The sequence below is a fragment of the Molossus molossus genome, unplaced genomic scaffold (assembly GCF_014108415.1).
Source record: "Molossus molossus isolate mMolMol1 unplaced genomic scaffold, mMolMol1.p scaffold_m16_p_1, whole genome shotgun sequence".
NCBI lineage: Eukaryota > Metazoa > Chordata > Mammalia > Chiroptera > Molossidae > Molossus > Molossus molossus.
This window is the reverse complement of record NW_023425344.1, coordinates 180247727-180270291: the sequence shown is the minus strand read 5'-3', so window position 1 is coordinate 180270291 and position 22565 is coordinate 180247727. Positions and strand designations below refer to the sequence as shown.

At 40.1% G+C, this 22565-nt stretch overlaps 2 protein-coding genes across 4 annotated transcripts in view; one reads left to right on the top strand and one right to left on the bottom strand.

Annotated features, from left to right (window-relative positions):
- CHP1 (calcineurin like EF-hand protein 1) overlaps positions 1-1319 on the bottom strand; it is a 57393-nt gene extending 56074 nt beyond the window's left edge. Inside the window, exon 1 of the mRNA XM_036268856.1 lies at positions 1111-1319. Coding sequence (XP_036124749.1) covers positions 1111-1177 — 67 coding nt within the window. The 5' untranslated portion in view covers positions 1178-1319. The remainder of the gene's footprint in view (positions 1-1110) is intronic.
- A 2863-nt stretch (positions 1320-4182) lies between these two features.
- The window catches only part of EXD1 (exonuclease 3'-5' domain containing 1), a 50990-nt gene continuing 32607 nt past the window's right edge, over positions 4183-22565 (top strand). The window contains exons 1-5 of one of the 3 annotated variants that reach the window (XM_036268830.1): positions 4183-4369; positions 10290-10358; positions 14742-14799; positions 15213-15337; positions 19347-19405. In XM_036268830.1, the coding sequence (XP_036124723.1) occupies positions 4237-4369; positions 10290-10358; positions 14742-14799; positions 15213-15337; positions 19347-19405 (444 nt within the window). In that variant the 5' untranslated portion in view covers positions 4183-4236. Of the gene's footprint in view, positions 4414-5123; positions 5193-10289; positions 10359-14741; positions 14800-15212; positions 15338-19346; positions 19406-22565 lie in introns of those variants that run through there. The other 2 variants (XM_036268846.1, XM_036268838.1) reach the window with 2 other exon arrangements.

Sequence of the window (22565 nt, the reverse complement as noted above, 5' to 3'; positions counted from 1 at the left end):
TCCAACTCTAAGGTTCTAGAAAGTTGAATTTGTCAGGAGGCACTGGACAGTATTTAATTTATCTCAGATAACCATTGCCTGAGTAATTCTGTAGTTCCTCCAGCATTCTCCAATATTACCTGCACAGAGGTCACTGAATTACTGGCCACGTCATTATCAAAGACAGACTGCATGAAGAAACAAATCTCAGATGCTGACATAACTCATGTAAAATACAAGAGTCATAATGGATTATTGAGAAGAGAAAATATTAGGTTCATTATCTAGGGCTATATAAATATTATTGATAGTGTTTTACAGAGCTTCTGAATTCCCAAAGCCCTGTTGCCCCTTTGTCCAGGTTAATGAAGAAGAGACTGGAATATTAAAAAATCAGTTCCTAATATAAAGTCACACTGAGATTTTTGGAGCACATCCAATTCCCGTAGTGACTGCATAACGTACACCAACACAGTAGAAATCAATATATCTGAAATCGGGGCAGCAAGCATCCTCAGGGTAAGTAAAAACTGGTGGTTACAGTATCCATGTTTTTTCTCCACAAGTTCAGAGTAAGTCTTACACTCTCAGAACCGTGATTCTTTCAAGGTCTCCTATCATAGGTTACGTCTTTCAAATTCTTACTATATGATCTGGCTTTCTGCGTGCCCCCCCTCCCCCCAGTTGTGGCAAGTATTTGTGATTTCCCACAAATCTTTAAGTGATTTTTTAAATCCTTGCCCAGAAATGTCACAGTAAGGGATTATGTTTTCTACAGGGTCCATCTAGAGTTCCTGAATTTGAGGTTGGTAGGAGATAAGATAAAGGAGATTGAGGGCTTTCATTAGCAGGAACAGGAGAAATGAGTGGAATCTGTGCTCTACGGATAATCACGACCCTGCCTTTAAGGCGAAGAACAGTCCCACAGAGCCAGAGCCCCGCTTCGGGTAGCCGTAGCTGGTAAAACAGGTTCTCCAGCTCTCGGCCGGCCCCGAAGCTCTTGTGCTAGAGGCCGCCCAGGACCCCCGCAACCTCCGGGTTCCCCAGCTCCAGACCTCAGCAACAGCCGCCCTCGGTCCTGAAGCCAGCCAGAGGTGCCCAGCCGCGTTTCCACCCCCTACCCGAACTCACAGCCAGTCTCCTTCTTGATCTCTTCAAGCTCTTCGTCCCGCAGTAGAGTGGAGGCCCGAGACCCCATCACCGAGTCGGGAGCTCCTCTGGGAGCAGGCGCGCCCGAAGCGACGGCGGTAGCGAGAGGGAGGGAGGGTAGGGAAGAAGAGCCAGGGGTCAATGAAGGAAGAGGGCAGCGTTCCCACTGCGGACTGGGGAGGGAACCCAAGGGTGGTGCGCAAGCGAGGGCGTCCCCAAGAGTGGCCAATCAGGAGCGAGGCTGCGCCCGGCGCAGGAGACGACGTCGGCACTTCCAGTTCCAGCCCGCAAATGAATCACCCCAGCGCCAAGCCGGGTATAGCGAGAGACCGACCCCGCCCCCGGAACAGTGATGCAACGGGCCTTAAAAGGGCAATGCCACTCTGGCTCTAGTGACCGCAATTAAAGGGGCACCACCACTGACTCACTTTACAACAAACTAACCTGCGACAGGCAGCTTGTAGCCAGGCAGTTTCTCACAGGACTCTAACATAGAAATCCCACCCTACGAGGGGCACGGGCAGCGCAAAGAAACAATAAAAATAGACGAAACGTCGCTCGGAGGAACTCTAAGGTGTGTCTCCTGGGAACGGCATGCTGGGAATTACATTTTCTCATTTTTCCGGGCCGCCCTCTCTCCTCCCGGCCGCTGGGGGCGCTCGGAATCTGCCTCGCGGCCGCGCGCTGATTGGCTCCTCAGGAAACAGCTGAACCTCTCGTTGGCCCGGCAAGCGTCCGTTGAGCTGAGCTGGTGGCCATCTGTTGCGTACTTGTCTGCGGTCTATTGATAACCGCCACCGCGGGCGTAAAACTCGCCGAGAGTTCTTCCTTAACAGCAGCCCTTTTCACGTTCAAGACTGAAGTTGGAGGAACTCACCATTTGGACAAAATTGAGACAGAATTTCCCAAGCATCCTTCGGATAAAAACCCGTAAAGGCAGAGAAGAGTGAATTCCTAGCGTATGGCTCGCCTTTTATTTGAAATTTGTTATTTTGCCTTAAAAATGAGGAATTCTGCATTTTATTCTTTTTTTAAATCCTCACCTGAAGATATATATATATTTATTTTAGAGAGAGGAAGGGAGCGAGAGAAACGTCATTGGTTGCCTCCTGTAGGCTCCCCTACCGGGGATGGAGCCCGCAGCCTGGGCATGTGCCCTGCCTGGCGTCGCGCCGGCCGCCTTTCTGTGCGAGGGATGATGCTCAACCAACTGAGCCACACTGGCCAGGGCTGCATTCTATTCTTATGGCATATTTTTGTTTTCTTGCAAACTATTAACACTGCCGTTAAATTAGTACACCATCTCCGGTGAACTAGTTCTTTTCCTGTGGCTTCAATGCCTTTACACCCCCTCCCCACCCCATCCCAAGCCCCGAGTGTTGTTTTGTACGGAATCGTTTGAGATGTGGTGAAAACCAAATTCTGACCACTCATTTAGTACCTAAGTACTAGGGGACTCTCAGCAAGCTGCCCAAGTGAACTTGGCTCATTCATTTGACGCTTCACCTAAGGCTTTGACAGCTTAGCATGAAACTGAGGTTCCAGTCCCAAGAGTTTTTTTCATGACTGATTTGTTCTTGTCGCATCTAGTGAAGGCTGACGTCACATGCAGAGTGTGACGTTTTGGATTTGCCCAGCTAGAAGCCACAGGAGCTTTTTATCTTGTGGGTATGGGTATGGTAGAAAACTTTGATGGCAGCCACATTTATGTCTCTTTCTGAGTCTGCCCTGAAGCCCATCTCTAGATTCTGATCTTAGTTTTTCCCTCCTAATCTTGACTCTTACCATTTGTAGCTGTTTGCAGAGCTTTCTTTGCTAATGTTCTTTTCTTACTTTAATATTGTTTCCTTACTTCCCAAGCATTTCACAAACCTTTATTTTTTATGTATCTTTTAAAAATATAAATTTGTACCTTTGGGCAGGTGTTTTAAATCTCTAAGCCTCAGTTTCTGCATGTGTAATTTAGGTAATGGTTGTTTTAGGCAACAAATAACATTTGTGAAAGCATTTGCTAGACCTTAAAATATAAAAATATAGGTTATTTATCTGGCTAAAATTGCTATGTATCTTCTCACCTTTCTAGTTGAATTATGCCTTAATTATTCCATAAATGTTTTATAGTTAAATTGCAAATTCACTGCTTGGCAGTTCCTACTGTGGCAAAGGCAAGTACAGTAGCTTTTAAATTTAACCCACTGTAGAGAAAAATTTATCTGGGGTTTTAAAAATAAGGACATCCAAACAACAGAATTGTTCTAAAAGATACTTTAAAAAACATTCATCTTTTAAATTACAGTATTACACTAAAAAATATGAGTATCTACTATGAATGATAGTTATTTCTGCAAGGTAAAATTTTTTTATACATTTCTGCATTATTATAATGAGCATGCATCATTTTCATAAAAACAGTTGAATTTTACAAAAATAGTATGGCATGTGGCAGTTTAATCTGTCAGGCTCTAAATGACTGGTTGATACTAGCAGCCCAGTGCCTGAACAGTGGCCAGGGTAGGATGGAATGGCCCTTGCAGTGACGTGGCAGCTGGAATGGTGATGCATAAATTGTGATAGTTCTAAGTCACTTGTGCTTAATTTGGTAAAAATGTCAGACTCTGGAAAGGTTACTAATCTAGAACAGTGTAGATCACAGACATTTCTGGGTAAACAGTTTATTGCAGCATGTATTGCAAATGTTTTGCCAACATCATTTTTTTCATTTGTTCTTTTAGTTTTTTTGGTTGATATTAAAAAGATATATGTATGTGCCATTAAAGAGCCTCTAAGTGTTCTGCTTATTCATTTAGCGAAGGAAGGAAGGGTGATGTTACCCCATTTTATAGACCAAAGAAGCCTAGCCTACCTTGCCTTAAGGTTTTCAGTTTCCCATGTATAATTTACATCTTTTTCTCATTATCTTCTAAAAAGATGAACAAAACTGAATTACTCTCATTTTTATTTTTCTTGTTCCTCCCATGTATAGAGAAAGGGAAAATAACTAACCCCACTCCCCCCAAAATATTTTAAAAATCATAGATCTCTTTTATTTTCAAGTGCTTAGATACTTAAAGAAGATTACTTGAAGACTGCTTTTGGAATAAAAAAAGCATGGATCCCAGCAGTGACTACCATTTCCTCAATCAGATTTTGTGGAGAAGGGTGAAACTCACATTGGTTTGTGGCATCTTTGAGGGAGTGCTCCAGCATGTGGACCCTAACAAGATTGTTGTCTTGAAGAAAGGTCTCTTTTTATTTCTCATAATCTGCCTTTTAAGAGATTCATAAGTGAGTTTGGGTGATGATTCTGGATTCCACTGGGATTATTACTAGGCGTTATTCCTATTTTAGGGAAGGAGTAGGAGGAAGATTAGAATGCTATTTTTTCTAACATAGCAACATGGTTGCATATGCAAGCTTGTCCCCACTTCTATAATTTTATTGACATGATAGTAGAAAATTTAAATATAGAGAGTTTTTTAATTGGGTAGTTCTTTTAATTTTTCTCCATATGCATCTTGAAATGAAAAATAACCATTCTGGCCCTGGCCGGTTTGGCTCAGCGGTTAGAGCGTCAGCCTGCAGTCCAGGGAGACCCAGGTTTGGTTCCCGCTAAGGGCATGTACCTCGGTTGCCTTTTGTTCCTGGCCCTGGTTGGTCGTGCGGGTGGCAGCCACTCTATGTGTCCCTTTCACGTTGATGTTTCTCTCTCTCTCTCTTCCTCTCCCTCCCTTCCACTCTATCTGAACAAAAAATGGAAAAGTGTCCTCGGGTGAGGAAAAAAATAAAGAAAAATAACCACTCTGCTAGAATTGCTTTTGGCTTCAACAGACAAATTCAAAAAGACAGTTTTTTTCTCATGCAAAAAAGTCTAGAGGTAGGCTGCTTAGGAATAGTACAGTAGTAGCTCAAAGATACCCGGAGGGACCAGATATCATGTGCTTTTGCTCTGCCACTTCAGTAGTAATCTATTATCCTTGTGATCATAAAATAGCCTCTACATATCCCAGCTTCATTTCTGGTTTACAACTCAGAAACAGCCAAATGGGAGAGATGCATAGGGCAAGGTAAGTGGGAAGGGGCTCAGAGTTTCCTTGCCTTTTCTGGGTGTGCCACTCTCCTAGCTCCTCTGTGTGTACACTTTGAAGCTACAATGTGTAGTTTTTTTTTTATTTTATTTTATTTTTTTTATCCTCATCCGAGGACATTTTTCCATTTTTTGTACAGACAGAGTGGGAGGGAGAGAGAGGAAGAGAGAGAGAGAGAGGGAAACATCGATGTGAAAGGGACACATCGAGTGGCTGCCACCCGCACGACCGACCAGGGCCGGGGACAAACTGCAACCGAGGTACGTGCCCTTAGCGGGAATCGAACCCGGGTCTCTCCGGACCGCAGGTGGACGCTCTAACCGCTGAGCCAAACCGGCCAGGGCACAATGTGTAGTTTTTAATTCAGCTAGAATATTGACTTGCTAGGGTAGTTGGTTTCCTGGCATGATAAGTTTCAAGTTTACAATTAAAACATACATAAATGACATTTGAGAAATTGGTGTTATTGTTAAGCCATGTTATGTCTTTTGTGGGCTATGATTAATTCATTCAGTAACCATTTATTGATAGTTTTGTATCCCAGGCACTGTGCTAGGTGCCAGGGATACAGATAAAAATAACACAGTCCAGTTCTCAAAAAAACTTAGTCAAGTAGAAAGGTATACAGTAATGCAGCATTGTATCCTCTCTGATAGAGGGACATACAAGGTACATGGAAACGAAGGTTCAGCTAATTTAGATCTGAGAGTGGTAGGGTTAGTACAGTGGGGAAGGCTTCCCCTAAGGCAGAATAGATGCATAACTTCATTTGGGTGAGTAATAACTAACTGGATGGGAAGAAAGGGAAAGGCTGTTTTAAGTCAATTAAATCAGTGGTTCTCAAACTTTATTTGTGCATCAGAATCACATGGAAGAAATTAAAACACAGATTTTTGGACCCCCCCCCCCCCCCCGCAAGAGTTGCTAATTCTTAAGGTCTGGGATGGGGGTCAAGAATTTGCATTTCCGCCCAGCCGGTGTGGCTCACTGGTTAAGCATGCACTAAGAGGTTGCCGGTTCGGTTCCCCGTCGGGGCACATGCCCAGGTTGTGGCCCCGGACCCTGGTGGGGGACATGCAGGAGGCGGCCAGTAGATGTTCTCTCTCATCGATGTTTCTGTCTTTCCCTCTCCCTTCCTCTCTCTAAAATCAATTAAGAAAAAAAAAAAATAAGGATTTGCGTTTCTGAAAGGTTTTCAGGTAGTGCTGATGTTGTCTGGGGAACACTTTGAGAGAACTTATGCAGAAGTAGCAGTATGTACAAAAATGTAGAGATGAAAATTTGGTATATTCTGAAAACCTAAGTAAATTTCAGTGTGAAGATGTGAGAAATAAGGCTGGAGAAGTAGGCATAGACAGATGAGAAGGACCTTACACATGGCATTTGAACACTTCTGAAAGCATTGAGGAACAATCAGATTAAGTGGGAGGGATATGAGTTTTCAAGTTAGTTGCTTGAAATTTTTAATACTATGTTATTAAAATCATGCTTAGGTGCTAAAAACATTTGCTTTCAGGCTCTTAAATTAGTTTATTTTTACATACAAAAGAAGGCAAACATCCCAGGGGTACTGTGATGCTCCCCAAAGGATTTTTTATTTTTCTGCTCTGTCTTTAACACATGGCTTCAAACCTCAAGTACAGGATAATTGATGGAATTACAGACAGGAGGAAGAGGAAAATGGGGCAAAGGGTATTTCATCCAGCTAAGTTAGTCCCCTGAAAGAGATGCCCTGGAAGTCTAGTAGGTTACCACTCTCTGCAGGGAGACTGAGCACATTTCTAGCCTGAATAAATGGCTTTGAGTAGATGTCAATTAGTAAATGCCTCATGCTTGTTCAACAAAGCCATTAGTCCAGATGAAATATTTTGATTTATGTGTCTCTAGTCTTCAATCACAAAGATTTACGTAGTTGACATAGTAAGTCTGGTATACCATATATCGTTGTTGTTTTGTGTTTTTTTTCCCCTCACCTGAGGACATTTTTTTTTTTTTTTCATTTTTTGTTCAGATATATTGGGAGGGAGAGAGAGGGAGAGAGAGAGAGAGAGAGAAACATGGACGCGAAAGGGATACATCAAGTGGTTGCCACCCGCATGACCCAACCAGGGCTGGGGACAAACTGCAACCTGGTATACCATATATAGATTTTTAGTTAACACTTTAACAAGCATTTTCTCATGTTTTAAAATTTCAATTTAATGACTAAATATTTTGAAGCAAAAGCTTAAAAACTTTCAAAATATTTTATAATTATAATTTCTAATTATAAAGTATAATTTTTTTCCTTTATTTTTCTTAGACAGAGAGGAAGTGAGAGGGAGAGAGATAGAAATATCAATGAGAGAGAATATCGATTGGCTGCCTCCTATGTACCCCCCTTGGGGATTGGGCCCACAACCTGGGCATGTGCCCTGACCAGGAATTGAACCAGTGACCTCTTGGTGTATGGGTAGATGCTCAACCACTGAACCACACCGGCCGGACATAAAGTATAATTTTAATATTTATATTTTATAATTATATAACACATTATTATTATAAAATGACATTTAATATTTATTATATTTTTTAAAAATTTTTTAATCTTTTTTTTTAATTTTTTTTTTTTATCCTCACCCGAGGACATTTTTCGATATTTTGTTCAGATAGAGTGAGAGGGAGAGAGAGAGAGAGGAACATCGACGTGAGAGCGACACATCAAGTGGTTGCCACCCACACGACCCAACCAGGGCTGGGGACAAACTGCAACCAAGGTACGTGCCCTTAGCAGGAACCGAACCCGGATCTCTCTGGACCGCAGGCCAACGCTCTAACCGCTGAGTCAAACCGGCCAGGGCTAAAATTATTTTTAAAGAATAGTTCCTGAAGTGAAATTACTGGGTAAAGTTAGATATTTGAAATGTTTTTAATGCATGTTTCCAAATAGTTTTTCAAAAGGGTTGTGCCTTATTTTGCTTGTAGTAATGTATGAGTAAATTACAGTAAATAATCTAGCATTGTATTTTTAAAAAATGCTCATGTATATCTTGATTTTTGCCAGTTTTGTAGGCAAAAAAGTGATATTTTATTTTGGCATGTTTTAAAATATTTCTAAAGAGGTTGAACATATTTCTTTACACTTGTTTACTGATTTTATGTACTATTTGGACAAAGCAGGGTGTGACATCACTGTGACAGCAGTGTGAAGGCAGGATTGAAGTAGGGAGAAATTAGATTCAAGGAGAATAGACAGAAACTATTCAGACAGTCAAGGGACCCAGTAAAGGAGAAATGATAGGGCTTGACGAGGAATGGAGAAGAGAAGACAACAGATTCTAGAAATGCTTGGAAGATAGGATGAGTAATCAAGTAATCATTAGGTAAAGAGCAATGGAAAATGACTCCCACCTTTATGACTCAGAAAATTAAGTGTATAGTACAGTTATTAATTGATAGAAATAGGAAGAGGAGCAGGTTTTTGGTTACTGGAAGAAGATAATGATTTCAGTTTGAAAATCCTCTTCTATTATTCAGTTGAAATGTGAGTGGAACTCAGAGAAATATTCCATACTGGAGAAATAATGGATATCAGGACAGCTAGAAAGTTGATGTGATCATTCAAGATGGAGAACATAACCTAGGGACTAGCAATGTGTAAGGGGCAAGCAGAGATGGTAGAGGCAGCTAAGGAGACTGGAAGTAAATTAGGGTGACAGTGTAACATTGGTTACGAGATGCATATTAAAATCACTGAGGCCTGGGTTTGAATCCTAACTCTGACTTTACTAGCAGTGTGGCCTTAAGGAAATTATTCAACCTTTCTGAGCCTTAGATTCCTCTATAATGGAGATAATGAAATGCGTATCTTATGTTACGAGAAAATTAAATGTAGGCAAATGATTACCATGGTGCCTGGCGTAGAGTGAGTGCTCAGCATGGTAGTTCTAGGTAACTAGTAGGAAAATAACTAAACACAAAGGGTCTCCTGTAAGCCAAGAAGAAAGGAAAGAACAGTATCAAAGGATGCATGGGAGCCAAGTATGTTAAGATTGTAAACTTTTTTTTAAATTTTAGAAATAGGCAGCTGGTGATCTTTGACTTCAGTAAGAATATATTCAGTGGAATAGTGAGGGTGAAACTCAATTATTTTGAATTGCTGAGAAATGTGGAAATATACAGCTGCTGTGAGCACTTCCATCTAGAAAAATAACACCATATTGTAGACATGATATCTAAACTCCTAATTCCCTTATCTGCTCAGAGAAGAGCCCTGTATTTGGGCCAGCATGTAGCATGACATGAAACAGTGTGTGGACTCTAGAAATAGTTAGGGGACTTAAATTTTTTCTGGAGTAAAAATCAATGGAAATATAGTAAGTAGATATAATCTTATTTTATTTTTCATTTTTTGTTGTTATTGTTCAGATAGAGTGGGAGGGGGGGAGAGAGAGAGAGAGAAACATCGACGTGAAAGGGACACATCGAATGGTTGCCACCCACATGACCCAACCAGGGCCGGGGACAAACTGCAACCGAGGTACATACCCTTAGTGGGAACCAAACCCGGGTCTCTCAGGACCGCAGGCCGACACTCTAACCTCTGAGTCAAACAGGCCAGGGCAGTAGATATAATCTTTAGCCCCAAAGGCTTTTGCATATTCTTGGAAGAAGTTTAAAATTTTACTTAGCATTGATTTTTAGAGAGAGAGAAATATCGATTTTTTGTTCCACTTATTTATGCATTAATTGTTTGATTCTTGTGTGTACCCTAATCAGAGATGGAACCCACAACCTTAGTGTATCAGAGTGATGCTCTAACCATCTGAGCTACTCAGTCAGGGCTTCTTCAGAGAAGTTTGAATTCAGTGTACTACTACTGCTCTTTTAGTTTCTCTGGGGTTTCCTCTGTTCTTTATACTACTTGTTTCAAGGCTATAAGCTTTGTAATTTGTTATTGACTCTTTATTCCTTGGTGAAAATAATTTGGTAATTTTTATAAAACTCAGATTGAGCACTTTTGAGGAACATCATATTTTCTTATAGTGTTAGGGAATATTATTTTTTATTAACCAATTGATTTGTGTTTTATAACAGTAAAGAATGTGGAGACTGGTCGAAGTGTCCCAGGAGTGAAGATGTTTTTTGGGCATGAGATTGTGAATGGTGAGAGCTTCATTTTCCTTGAATGCTGTTATTGGGATTTGCAGTAGTAATAAACTCACTGCACTGCCTTATTCCAATATTTGAAAAAAATGATACGTTATCTTGCCTTTAATATTGCATTTATGAACTCTTAAAGTTGGTTTTCAAGAATTGACACTTACCTTACTGTTTTGATGGATATTTTTAAACAATTTTTTAAATCTTTATTAATTTTAGATAGAGAAGAAGGGAGAGGGAGAGAGAGATAAAAACATCGATGAGAGAGAACATCAGTTGGCTGCCTCCTGCATGCCCCCCACTGGGGATTTGGCCCACAACCTGGGCATGGGCCCTGACCAGGAATCGAACTGGCGACCTCTTGGTGTTGGGTCCATGCTCAACCAGTGAGCCACACCAGCCGGGCTTGATGGATTTTATGAGCAGAATAGCCTTAGAGAATTTTAGTCATCTTGGTTTTACAATGGGAGGATTGGTGGTTCTCCTTACTTGAGACTTGGCCAGCAGGCAGAATTAGGAATCTGAACAGAAAGGAATGGTCTTGCTCAGCAAGCAAGTTTAACACTATAGGTTCACAGTATGTTTACAGTCCCTTATCTGAAACCTTGGGGCCAAATGTTTCAGAATTCAGAATTGTTCCAGACTTTTGTAAAACCTAACACAGGGTGTATACTGTTCATGTTATATAACACCTCAAGCAGATCTAGGCAGCACTCTATAATAAACCACATTTCTGCAGAGAAATGGGTGCATAATCATACTAAGTGGAATAAAATAGGACTATAAATAGTATGTCAGTTTAGGTTTTGCTGGCAAGTAAGTTACAAAAAATTTTTTTGGTTTTCACAGTTTTTTTTTGGTTTTGGAATCGCAGGAAGCAGCCCTGTTCTTTATTTCTACCAACAAAAGCCATTTAGCAAGAGTAGGTCCAGTTGTTTGCCTTAAAGAAAAATAACATCATAGCCCTGGCTGGTTTGGCTCAACAGTTAGAGCGTTGACCTGTGGACCAGGGAGTCCCAGGTTTGATTCCTGCTAAGGGCATGTACTTTGGTTGCAGTACGTCCCCGACCCCGGTTGGTGTTGTGTGGGTGGCAACCAATTGATGTGTCTCTCTCAGGTCAATGTTTCTCTCTCTCTCTTCCTCTCGCTCTCCCTCCCACTCTATCTGAAGATGAATGCAAAAATATCCTCAGGTGAGGATAAAAAAAAGAAAAATAACATCATATTGATTAGTGTGCTCAGACAAACCACATGGGCTAAGAAAAGGGCTGGAAGCAAGAACTGTTTTTGCTTTTAAGAACTCAAAAAGCAGAATGCCTTCCAAGGAGGAGTAAAGATTTGTGCAGTGGGGAGAGTGTGGTGGAGTTGGAGATCTGGGGCTGCATAGAGCTCTGTATTTCTTACCACTGGGGCAAATATGAGGGAAGGAACGGAGACCTGTAAATGAGAAATTACTGCTGCTTGAAAGATTACTTTGTTTTGTGAGAGAAGTAGAATTTAGGGAGAGATGAAAATCTTACCAAATTAATGACTGCCAATCCAGACCCACTTCTAGCCAGCTATCTAACTGTCGTTGGTCACTGAGTATGCTACTGTAAAACTTTGTCCCTTGAACATGTTTTTACAATGGCAGTCATGGTAGTGGCTTTAGTGGGATTCCTCACTGTGTTTTAAGTATTAGCCTTTGCAGAGGAGCTGGGCTCTGAACTAGCACAAAGCTAGTCTGTGGATGAGTTTATAAAGGAAAGTGAAGAAATCACTACTACCATCTCCCTAACTCAGTAGAATACTAACCACTGACCAGCTTTGTTATCTGTATACATGGAATTCATCTCCTCCTAAATTCTTTCTCCAGACTTAGCATTTGTTCATAAATTTTAGGCTCAAAAGATGGCCTTCTCTTTCTTTGCCCTGTGGCCCTATCAGACATGGAGAGATCTCCCTGAAAAGCACCTTGAATAAGAATTATTGCCCTGGCCGGTTTAGCTCAGCAGTTAGAGCATTAGCCTGTGGACCAGAGAGTCCCGGGTTCAGTTCCCGCTAAGGGCACGTACCTTGGTTGCAGTTTATTCCCGTCCTGCTTGGTGTCATGCTTGTGGCAACCAGTTGATGTGTCTCTCTCACATTGATGTTTCTCTCTCTTTCTTCTCCCCTCTGTCCCTCCGGCTCTATCTGAAGATAAATGCAAAAATGTCCTCAGGTGAGGATTAAAAAAAAAATTATTAAGATGAAGAATAATAATTGACTAATCAGTGTTTTTAGTGACTTTCACTTTCTCTTCCCCAGACTCAATACTTCTAGATAGTGCAGGGGAAAGAATCATTTGAGAGTGGCCCTGGAGAGCCTTTTTCCCTGAAAAGTAACTACGTGTAAACAATTAAATCTAAGATGCCATTATTTATAAGGTACACTATTATTTTTCCCACTCCAAGAAAGAAAAAAAAAAGGCTGCCATTAAATTGTCATGTGTACTTACTGTAAATCATATCCAATATCAGAGCTGTTTAAAATATGTATCTTAGCCCTGACTGGTTTTCTCAGTGGTTAGAGCATTGGCCTGCAGTCCAGAGAGACCCAGGTTTGGTTCCTGCTAAGGGCACTACCTCGGTTGCAGTTTGTCCCCAGCCCTGGTTGGGTCATGCAGGAGGTAGCCACTCGATGTGTCCCTTTCACGTCAGTGTTTCTCTCTCTCTCTCTCTCTTCCTCTCTCTCCCTCCCACTCTATCTGAACAAAAAATGGAAAAATGTCCTCGGGTGAGAATAAAAAAAATTAAAATATTTTTTAAAAGCGTGTATCTTAGAATCAATGATATATAAAGTTTCCCAGCATTCCTGCACTGCTAGGTTAAAAATAAATAGTTTCAGAATCTCGTGGAATGTTTTCTCTCATATATCTTTTATGAGTTCTAATGTAGCTTTTATTACCTTTTATATCACTGAACTATCAATGTACAGATCTGTAAATGATTTCATAGAAAACCCCCAAACAGTGCATAGTGTGAAGGAAAGTGCATTAGGATTAGAATGAATAGAAAAGAAAAAATATCTCTAGAACCAATCTGTATGACCACAAAGGTGTCCTAGAACAAAAAAGCTAAACAGAACATATAGAGAGGTTCCTAATCATGCTTAATGGCCAAGGAAGCTATGTAGAGACATAGTATTAGGAGTCTTCACAATCTAAGTGTCCATAGATAGATGTTTGGATAAAAAAGAAGTGGTACATATATACAATGGAATATTACTTGGCCATCAAAAAATGAAATCTTGCCCTGGCCGGTTTGGCTCAGCGGTTAGAGCGTCGGCCTGCGGTCCGGAGAGACCCGGGTTCGGTTCCTGCTAAGGGCACGTACCTTGGTTGCAGCTTGTCCCCAGCCCTGGTTGGGTCGTGTGGGTGGCAACCACTCGATGTGTCGCTTTCACGTCGATGTTTCTCTCTCTCTCTCTCTCCCTCTCACTCTATCTGAACAAAATATTGAAAAATGTCCTCAGGTGAGGAAAAAAAAAAAAAAAAAAAAAAAAAAAAATGAAATCTTACCATTTGCAACAACATGGATGGACCAAGAAGGTATTACACTAGGTGAAGTAAGTCAGACAAAGACAAATATGATTTCACTTATATAGGAAATCTAAAAAAAATAAAATAAACAAAACAAAAGAAATTCATAGATGCAGAGAACTAACTGATGGTTGCCAGATGGGATGGGGATTGGGGAGCTGGGTGAAAAAAGGTGAAGAGATTAAGAAGTACTAATTGGCAGTTACAAAATAGCCATGGGGATATAAAGGGAATATAGTCAGTAATATTATAATAACCCAGCTGGTGTGGCTTATTGATTAAGCATCGACCCATGCACCAAAAGGTTACTGGTTTGATTCCCGGTCAGGGCACATGCCCAGGTTGTGGGCACAGTCCCCCGTGGGGGGGCATGCAGGAGGCAACCCATCAATATTGATGCTTCTCTCTCATAAATATTTCTCTCTCTCTCTTCCTTTTCCTTCCTCACTTGCTCAAAAAAAAAAATCCATAAAAACATTTAAAAATAGTAATATTGTAATAACTATGTATGGTGTCAGGTGGATACTAGACTTACTGGGGTGATCACTTCCTAGGTCATATGAATGTCTAACCACTATGCTGTACATCTGAAACCAATATAATATTGAATGTCAACTGTAATTGAAAAAATAAATATTAGGAGTCTTCAGTACTTTGGATAGTCTTTTCTACTCTATTTTATTGCTAGCATATAAAGGCCTCTAGGGACTAACATTTCATTTCCAATTACTGCTTGTGGTACACAGCCAAACTGTAGTCAAGGGCAGATGGAGGTGTTAATTGCTTTCAGATCGGAAACTGTTGGAAGCCATTTGTTTATTTTACAGTGGAACTACTGGATGAAGTGGAACAAGGTGCAGTGGGAGAAAAAGCATTCTCGGTTAGGTATGATGGAATAATTTTCTTAATTATGATGTTACCCAAATGTGCACATTAGGATAGAAAGCCTTAACTCTAATTTACTAGCTGGGTAATTTATAAATGGCCTGAGGTAATAGAAATTAGAAGAAATAGATGGATATTTTCTTCCAACTTTAGATGGTATATTCAAATCAGTGTAAACAATAAAAGAATGGATCCTCTATGAAAAGGAGGTCTAGAGTTCTTATCATTGATGTGTGGCAAAATCTTTGTATAGCATTAACAACAAAGAACAGTTCACCTGCCCTGGCCAGTTTGGCACAGTGGTTGGCGCATTGGCCTGCGGACCAGAGAGTCCCGGGTTCGGTTCCTACTAGGGGCATGTACCAAAAAAAAACAAAAACAGTTCACCTGAGTGTTGTTTTTTGTAAGCATAGTCTAAATACAGAAAGAACCAGGATGCATAAAATGAAGGATGAAGACCTAAACATATGTGAGCCTCCTCCTGCCTCTGAGGCACCAACTACCTCTCTTCTGAATGACCTCAAGTACAGCCCGTCAGGTGAGTACTGAGTTCTCTTTATTGTGGTTCAGAACTCTTCAGAGTTAGCATAAACCTGTGTCAAGGTTCCATATGTAATGCTCAGCTAAGCCATTGCTTCTTGGTCCTGTATTAAGATAAAGTATCATGATTCATTTGTTTATTTAAGATGTGAGTGTACACTATATCCAGATATTGGGTATACTGAGTTGTGGTATCTGTTACCTCATTGAGTTCTGGTGTAGGAAACAGATACTAAATAATTAAATAGATAAGTGAGTATAATGTATAGTATGCTTGTGCCAAATTCTATGGAGAGAAAAACAAAAGAGAGATTAGAAGTCTGTGGGGAGAGTGATTTTGCAATTTAGGGTGTCTAGGATAAGCCTTATTGAAATGGTGATATTTTAGTAATGGCCCAAGGGAGGGGAAGGATGGATCTGTATAGATATCTGTGGGAAATATTTTTTAGGCAGAAAAAAAGAACAAATACAAAGGCCCTGAGGTAGAAATATGTCAGGATCTTGACATAATGGCAAAGAGATCAGTGTAGCTGAAACAAGGAGAGTAGTAGGAGATGAAGTGGGGTCAGTGGATCATGGAGGATGATGTAGATCACAAAGGGTTTTTACTCTGAAGTGAAAAGAGGAGCCACTGGAGGATTTTTTTTGGATTTATGCTTTCCCTAATGAGTAAGGATGTAGAGGATCTTTTCACGTGCTTATTTGCCATTGAATATATTTGGTAAAATGTCTGTTCATATCTTTTGCTCATTTTCTTATTGAAGTATTTTCTTTTTTTAAAAATATATATTTTTTCTTTATTGATTTTAGAGAGAGAGGAAGGGAAGGGAGAAAGAGATAGAAACATCGATTGGCCACCTCCTGCATGCCCCTCGCTGGGGATTGGGTCCACCACCTGGGCATGTGCCCTGACCAGCGACCTCTTGGTGCATGGGTCGATGCTCAATCAGTGAGCCACATCGGCAGGGCTGAAGTATTTTCTTATTATTCAGTGTTAGGAGTTCTTTATATATTCTGGATATAAGTCTTTTCTAGATGAATGCTTTGCAAATATTTTTTCTAGTCAATGGTATGCCTTTTCATACTCTTAAGGTATCTCTCGAAGAGCAGACTTTAAAAAATTTTCATGGAACCGGCGACCTCTTGGTGCATGGGTCATCGCTCAACCACTGAGCCACACTGGCCGGACTATGGATTATGCTTTTAATGTTATATCTAATAAATTTTATTCTAAGTCAAAGCCACAAAGATTTTCTCCATGTTTTCTTTTACATGTTTCATAGTTTTAGGTTTACATTTAGGTCTATGATCCATTTTCAGTTACTTTTTGTATAAGATGTGAGGTATGGATCAAAGTGGGGTTTTTTTTGCATATATATAACCAGTTGTTCAGTACCATTTGTTGAAAAGATTACATGTTCTCCACTCAGTTACATTTGTACCTTTGTCAAAAATCAGTAGTCCATAAATGTGTAGGTTTATTTCTCGACACTATTTTGTTACATTGATTTATTTTTCTGTCTTTACACCAATAATAAACTGTTTTGTTTAATATTGATTTACAATATTAAATATTGTAATATTGTATATTTTGTAATATTGATTTACAATATTGAAATCAAGTGGTGTTCTCAAACTTTGTTATTTTTCAAAGCTGTTTCGGCTATTTTACATTTTTTGCATTTCTCTATGAACTTTAGAATCTGCTTGTTAATTTCTACCAAAAACAAACGAACAAAAACAAACCCTGCAGGAATTTTTATTGGGATTGCAGTGAATTGATAGATTGGGGAATATTGGCATCTTAACAAACTTGAGTATTCCAATTCATTAACCTAGTATATATTTCCATTTATTTAGATTCTCAGCAATGTTTTTTTAGTTCTCAGCATATCTTACATATCTTTTGCCATATGTATGCCTAAGTATTTCAGATTTTTTACTATTGTATACTCTTTTAAAGCTTTTATTTTCCATTGATGAGTTTTGAGCAGAAAAGTAACATGACCCAACTTCTATTTTATCAAGATCACTCTAAATGCTGTATAGAGAGATACTGAAAGGAGGGCAAGGATGAAAGGATGAATACCTGTTAGGAGGCTATTAAAATAATTTTAAGAAACGTGGGTATGGTGTGGCTTGGATCCTAGTGGTGGCAGTATGGTTGGTAACAAGTGGTGAAATTCTGGATGTATATTGAGGTAGAGCATACACTATGTACTGCTAGATCAGATGTGGACGTGAGAAAAAGAGGGGAGTCAGGATGACTTCAGGGGTTGGGCCTGAGCATCCTGAATTATGGAGTTGCTATTAAACTGAGATGGGAAAGACTATGGGTAGGAAAGGTTTTGGTAAGATAATTAGGAGTTTAGTTTCTGTTAACCTAAGTTTGAATGTAAATCTGAAGATGAGGAGAAAGGTCTGAAATGGAGATACAAATGCAAGAATTAGCCTATAAATGATATTTACAGCCTTGAGACTGGATGAGATAGGTCACCAAGAGAGTGAATATGGATAGAAAAATGAAGGAAGTACATGGACTGTGTCCTTTGCCATTCCAAAATTTCAGAGGTTGGGAGATGAAGAAGAATTATATGTTATTCTATACCTATAATCTCTTAAATTAAACTTAAAAAATAATTAACTTTCAGGACCCAGAGAATTCCAAAAGTGTGCACATTGGCCCATCTCCAGGACTAATTTATTTTAAACTTATATTTTACTATGAACATGCTTTTTAAAATTTATTTATTTATTTTTCATCCTCACCCAAGGACATTTTTGCATTTATCTTCAGATAAAGTGGGAGGGAGAGAGGGAGGAAGAGAGAGAGAGAAACATCGACATGAGAGGAACACATCGACTGGTTGCCACCCGCATGACCCCACTGGGGCTGGGGACAGTCTGCAACCAAGGTATGTGCCCTTAGCAGGAACTAAACCCAGACAGTCCCATTCGCGGGCTGATGCTCTAACCGCTGAGCCAAACTGGCCAGGGCTGAACATGCTTTTAAAAAATGCATATCTTGGCAGGCCAGTGTGGCTCAGTGAATTGAACATCGTCCCATAGACTGAGAGATCCTGGTTTGATTCCTGGTTAGGGCACATGCTAGGGTTGCAAGCTCGGTCCCCAGTGGGGAGCATGCAGGAGGCTGTCGATCGATGTTTCTCTCTCTCAGTGATGTTTCTATCACTCTCTCCCTTCTTCTCTCTCTAAAAAAAATCAATAAAAACTTTTTTTTTTTTTTTAAAGTGCATGTCTTGCCCTGCCGGTGTGGCTCAGTGGATTGAGCATAGACTGAGAGGTGCAGGTTTGATTCTTGTTCAGGGCACATGCCCAGGTTTTGGGCTTGATCCCCAGTAGGGAGCATACAGAGGTAGCCCATCAGTGTTTCTCTCTTACATGAATGTTTCTCTCTCTCCCTTCCTCTCTCTGAAAAACCAATAAAAACTTATTTAAAAAGAAGGTGCCTGGCCTCGCCATTGTGACTCAGTGGTTGAGCATTGCCCCATGCACCAAGAGGTTGCCAGTTCAATTCCCAGTCAGGGCACATGCCCAGGTTATGGACCCAGTCCCCAGTGGGGGGCATGTAGGAGCAGCCAGTCGATGTTCTTTCTCATTGATGTTTCTATCTCTCTCTCCCTCTGTCTTCTCTCTCTAAAAGTCAATAAAAATAAATAAATTTAAAAAAAAAAAAAGAAAGTGTAAGTCTTGAAGTATTCAAGACATAAACTTACAAGGATAGAAACATTAGTGGATTATGATAAGAAATGACTAAATTGTCCAATTCATAAGATTATCATTGGTGAGGCTTTTGTTTATTCTCACTCAACAAATAGTATGCTAATTGTGTTTACTGTGTGATGGGCTGATGCAGGTGATAATGAAATAACATTGGACATTTGAGTTGCAATGAAGTAGGAGTTTATTAATATGGCTAAATTAGTGGGAGGGCTATTCTATTTCCAAGGAAGACAAATATATCTAATACCATCATTCCCCTGTAGAGGAAGAAGAGGTGACCTACACAGTCATTGATCAGTTCCAGCAGAAGTTTGGTGCTGCAGTAAGTATCGCCTTCAAACATTTTAGTGTTGTCTGCATATGGCTATCATGTCTATATCTCACAAATTTTTCTCTTACTATAAGATCATTGATGTTTTCTCTAATAATTCAATAAAATATTTGAGTGCCTGCTATATGCCAGGCATTATTCTGAGGTTTGGGGTAAAATAATCATCAGTTTCCAGCCCTCAAGAAGCTTACATTTTAGTGCAAGAAAATAAACAAGTAACTGTATATCATCTGGTGATAAGTTTTATGAAGAAAAATAAAATATGGTGTGGTGAATATACTGACAGGGAGTTCCTATTTTTAGACAAAGAAAACCTCTGTGAAGAGGTGACTTTGAGACACAGACCTGAAAGAGGAGAGCAAGCAATGTGTCTGTCTAGGTAAAGAACTTAAAGAGGGTGTAATTAGCAAGTGCAAAGGCCCTGAGACTGAGGCACACTTGTCTTGTGTGAAGAAACAGCAGGGTGGTCAGCATGGCAGGAACACAGTGAAGAAGAGTGATAGGAAATGATAGGTGACAGAAGGCAGATCGAGTAGGGCTTTTTTAGACATTATAAGGATTTTGAGTTTGACTTGAGTGACATGGACAGCCATTGGCACTTTTATTTTTTTACTTAAACAATTTTTATTTGTTGATTTTAGAGAGAGAGAGAGAGAGAGAGAGAGAGAGAGAGAGAGAGAGAGAGAGAGAGAGAGAGAGAGAGAGAGAGAGAGAGAAACATCTATCTGTTGTTCTACTATTTATGCATTCATTGGTTGCTTCTTATATGTGCCCTGACTTGGATCAAACCCACAACCTTGGTGTATCAGGATGATGCCAAGACACCATTGGCGCTTTTAGGGGAGAGTCAGAAATTCTTTTTTACTCGTATTTAAAAAGACAGTTCTAGGTTCTCTGTTTAGGTAATTTCTCTGTAACCATTTATTAATTTGAGACATGGCAGTAACTATTCAGCCTAGGATACAGTTCATAGATGGACTTCCAGAGTTATGCTTTCTGTTTAGATGCAAGCTTATATTCATGTCTGCATGGGTGCATTTTTTAAGGGAGCATTAGCTTTCTTTTTTTCTTTTATGTGTGTGTGTGTGTGTGTGTGTGTGTGTGTGTGTCTGTGTGTATGTGTTAAATCCTCACCCGAGGATATGTTTTGTTTTTTTTTAATGGATTTTAGACAGAGAGGAAGGGAGAGGGTGAGAGAGAAATATCAACGTGAGAGAGAAATATCAATCAGTTGTCCCCCGAACACACCCTGACTGGGGAGAGGGTAGAACCCACAACCTGGGCATGTGCCCTGACCAGAAATTGAACCTGCAAACTTTCAGTGTACAGGATGATGCTCCAACTGAGCCACATTGGCCAGAGTTGGAGTGTTATCTTTCAACAGATTCTTTTTTTTAAGTTTTTTTATTTTTTATCCTCACCCAAGGACTTTTTTTGTGTGTATTTATCTTCAGATAGAGCAGGAGGGAGAGACGGGGGAAGAGAAAGAGAGAAACATCAACATGAGAGAGACACATCAACTGGTTGCCACCCACACAATTTCAACCAGGACCGGGGATAAACTGCAACCGAGGTACGTGCCCCTAGCGGGAACCGAACCCGAGAGTCTCTGGTCTGCAGGCCGACGCTCTACCAGCTGAGCCATACCGGCCAGGGCAACAGATTCTTTTATTAAAAAAACAGTTTTATTGCCCCAGCCGGTTTGGCTCAGTGGTTAGAGTGTTGGCCTGCGGTCCAGAGAGACCCGGGTTCGGTTCCTGCTAAGGGCACGTACCTCGGGTACAGTTGGTCCCTGGCCCTGGTTGGGTCGTGCGGGTGGCAACCACTCGATGCGTCCCTTTCACGTCGATGTTTCTCTCTCTCTCTCTCCCTCCCACTCTATCTGAACAAAATATGGAAAAGTGTCACCGGGTGAGGATAAAAAATAAAATAAAAATTAAAAAACAGGTTTATTGAGATATAATCCACATGCCATACGAGTCACCAATTTAAAATGTACAGTTCTTTGGCTTTAGCATATTCAGGAGTTAGTTGTACATTTATCATTAGAATGAATTTTAGAATATTTTTAATACCCCCAAAAGAAACCACATACTTTTTGGCCATCACCTCTTACCCCTCCCTAGCCCCTGGCAACCTCTAATATATTTCCTGACTCTATGGATTTGCCTGTTTAGGATATTTCATATAAATGGGATCTTACATTATTATATGGTCATTTGTGATTGGCTTCTTTTCCTTAGCATAACATTTTTTATGTAATATCTTGTATCGTTATTTCACTTATTTTTATTGCCAAATATTTCTTTGTATGGATATACCACATTTCATTTATCCTTTCACCATTTGATGGACATTTGGGTTGTTTCTACTTTTTTGCTCTTATAAATAATGCTTCTCTGAACATTCATGTACAGGATTTTGTGTGGACATGGTTTCATTTCTCTTGATAAATACCTGGAAGTAGAATTGCTGGGTCATATAGTAAGTAACTCTATGTTTAGTTAAAAAAATTTTTTTTTCTCTTTATTGATATTTAGAGAGGAAGGGAAGAGGGAGAGAGCTATAGAAACATCAATGAGAGAGATCATTGATTGGCTACCTCCTGCATGCCCCTCATTGGAGATTTGGCCTATAACCTGGGCATGTGCCCAGACTGGGAAGTGAACCTGCGACCTCTTGGTGCATGGGTCGATTCTCAACCACTGAGCCACACTGGCCGGGCTATGTTTAATTTTTTGAGGATTGGTCATACTGTTTTCCAAAGCTGGTGTACCACTTTATAGTCCCACTAGCAGGATATAAGGGTTCCAGTTTCTTCACATTCTTACTTGAAGTGTGGAGTTGTTATTAGACTGAAATGGGAAAGACTGTGGGTGAAAAAGGTTTGGGGTAGATAATTACAAGTTTAGTTTCAGTCAACCTAAGTTTGAATATAAGTCTAGAGATGAGGAGAAAGGTCTGAGATGGAGATATAAATTCAAGTTAGTCTCTAATATTTAATATCATTATCTGTCATTTTGATTATAGCCATTCTAGTGGCATGAAATGATATCTTATTGTGGTTTTGATTTGTAGTTTCCTGATAGCTAATAATATTGACTATTTTTTCATGTGTTTTTTGGCTACTTATATATCTTCTTCAGAAAAA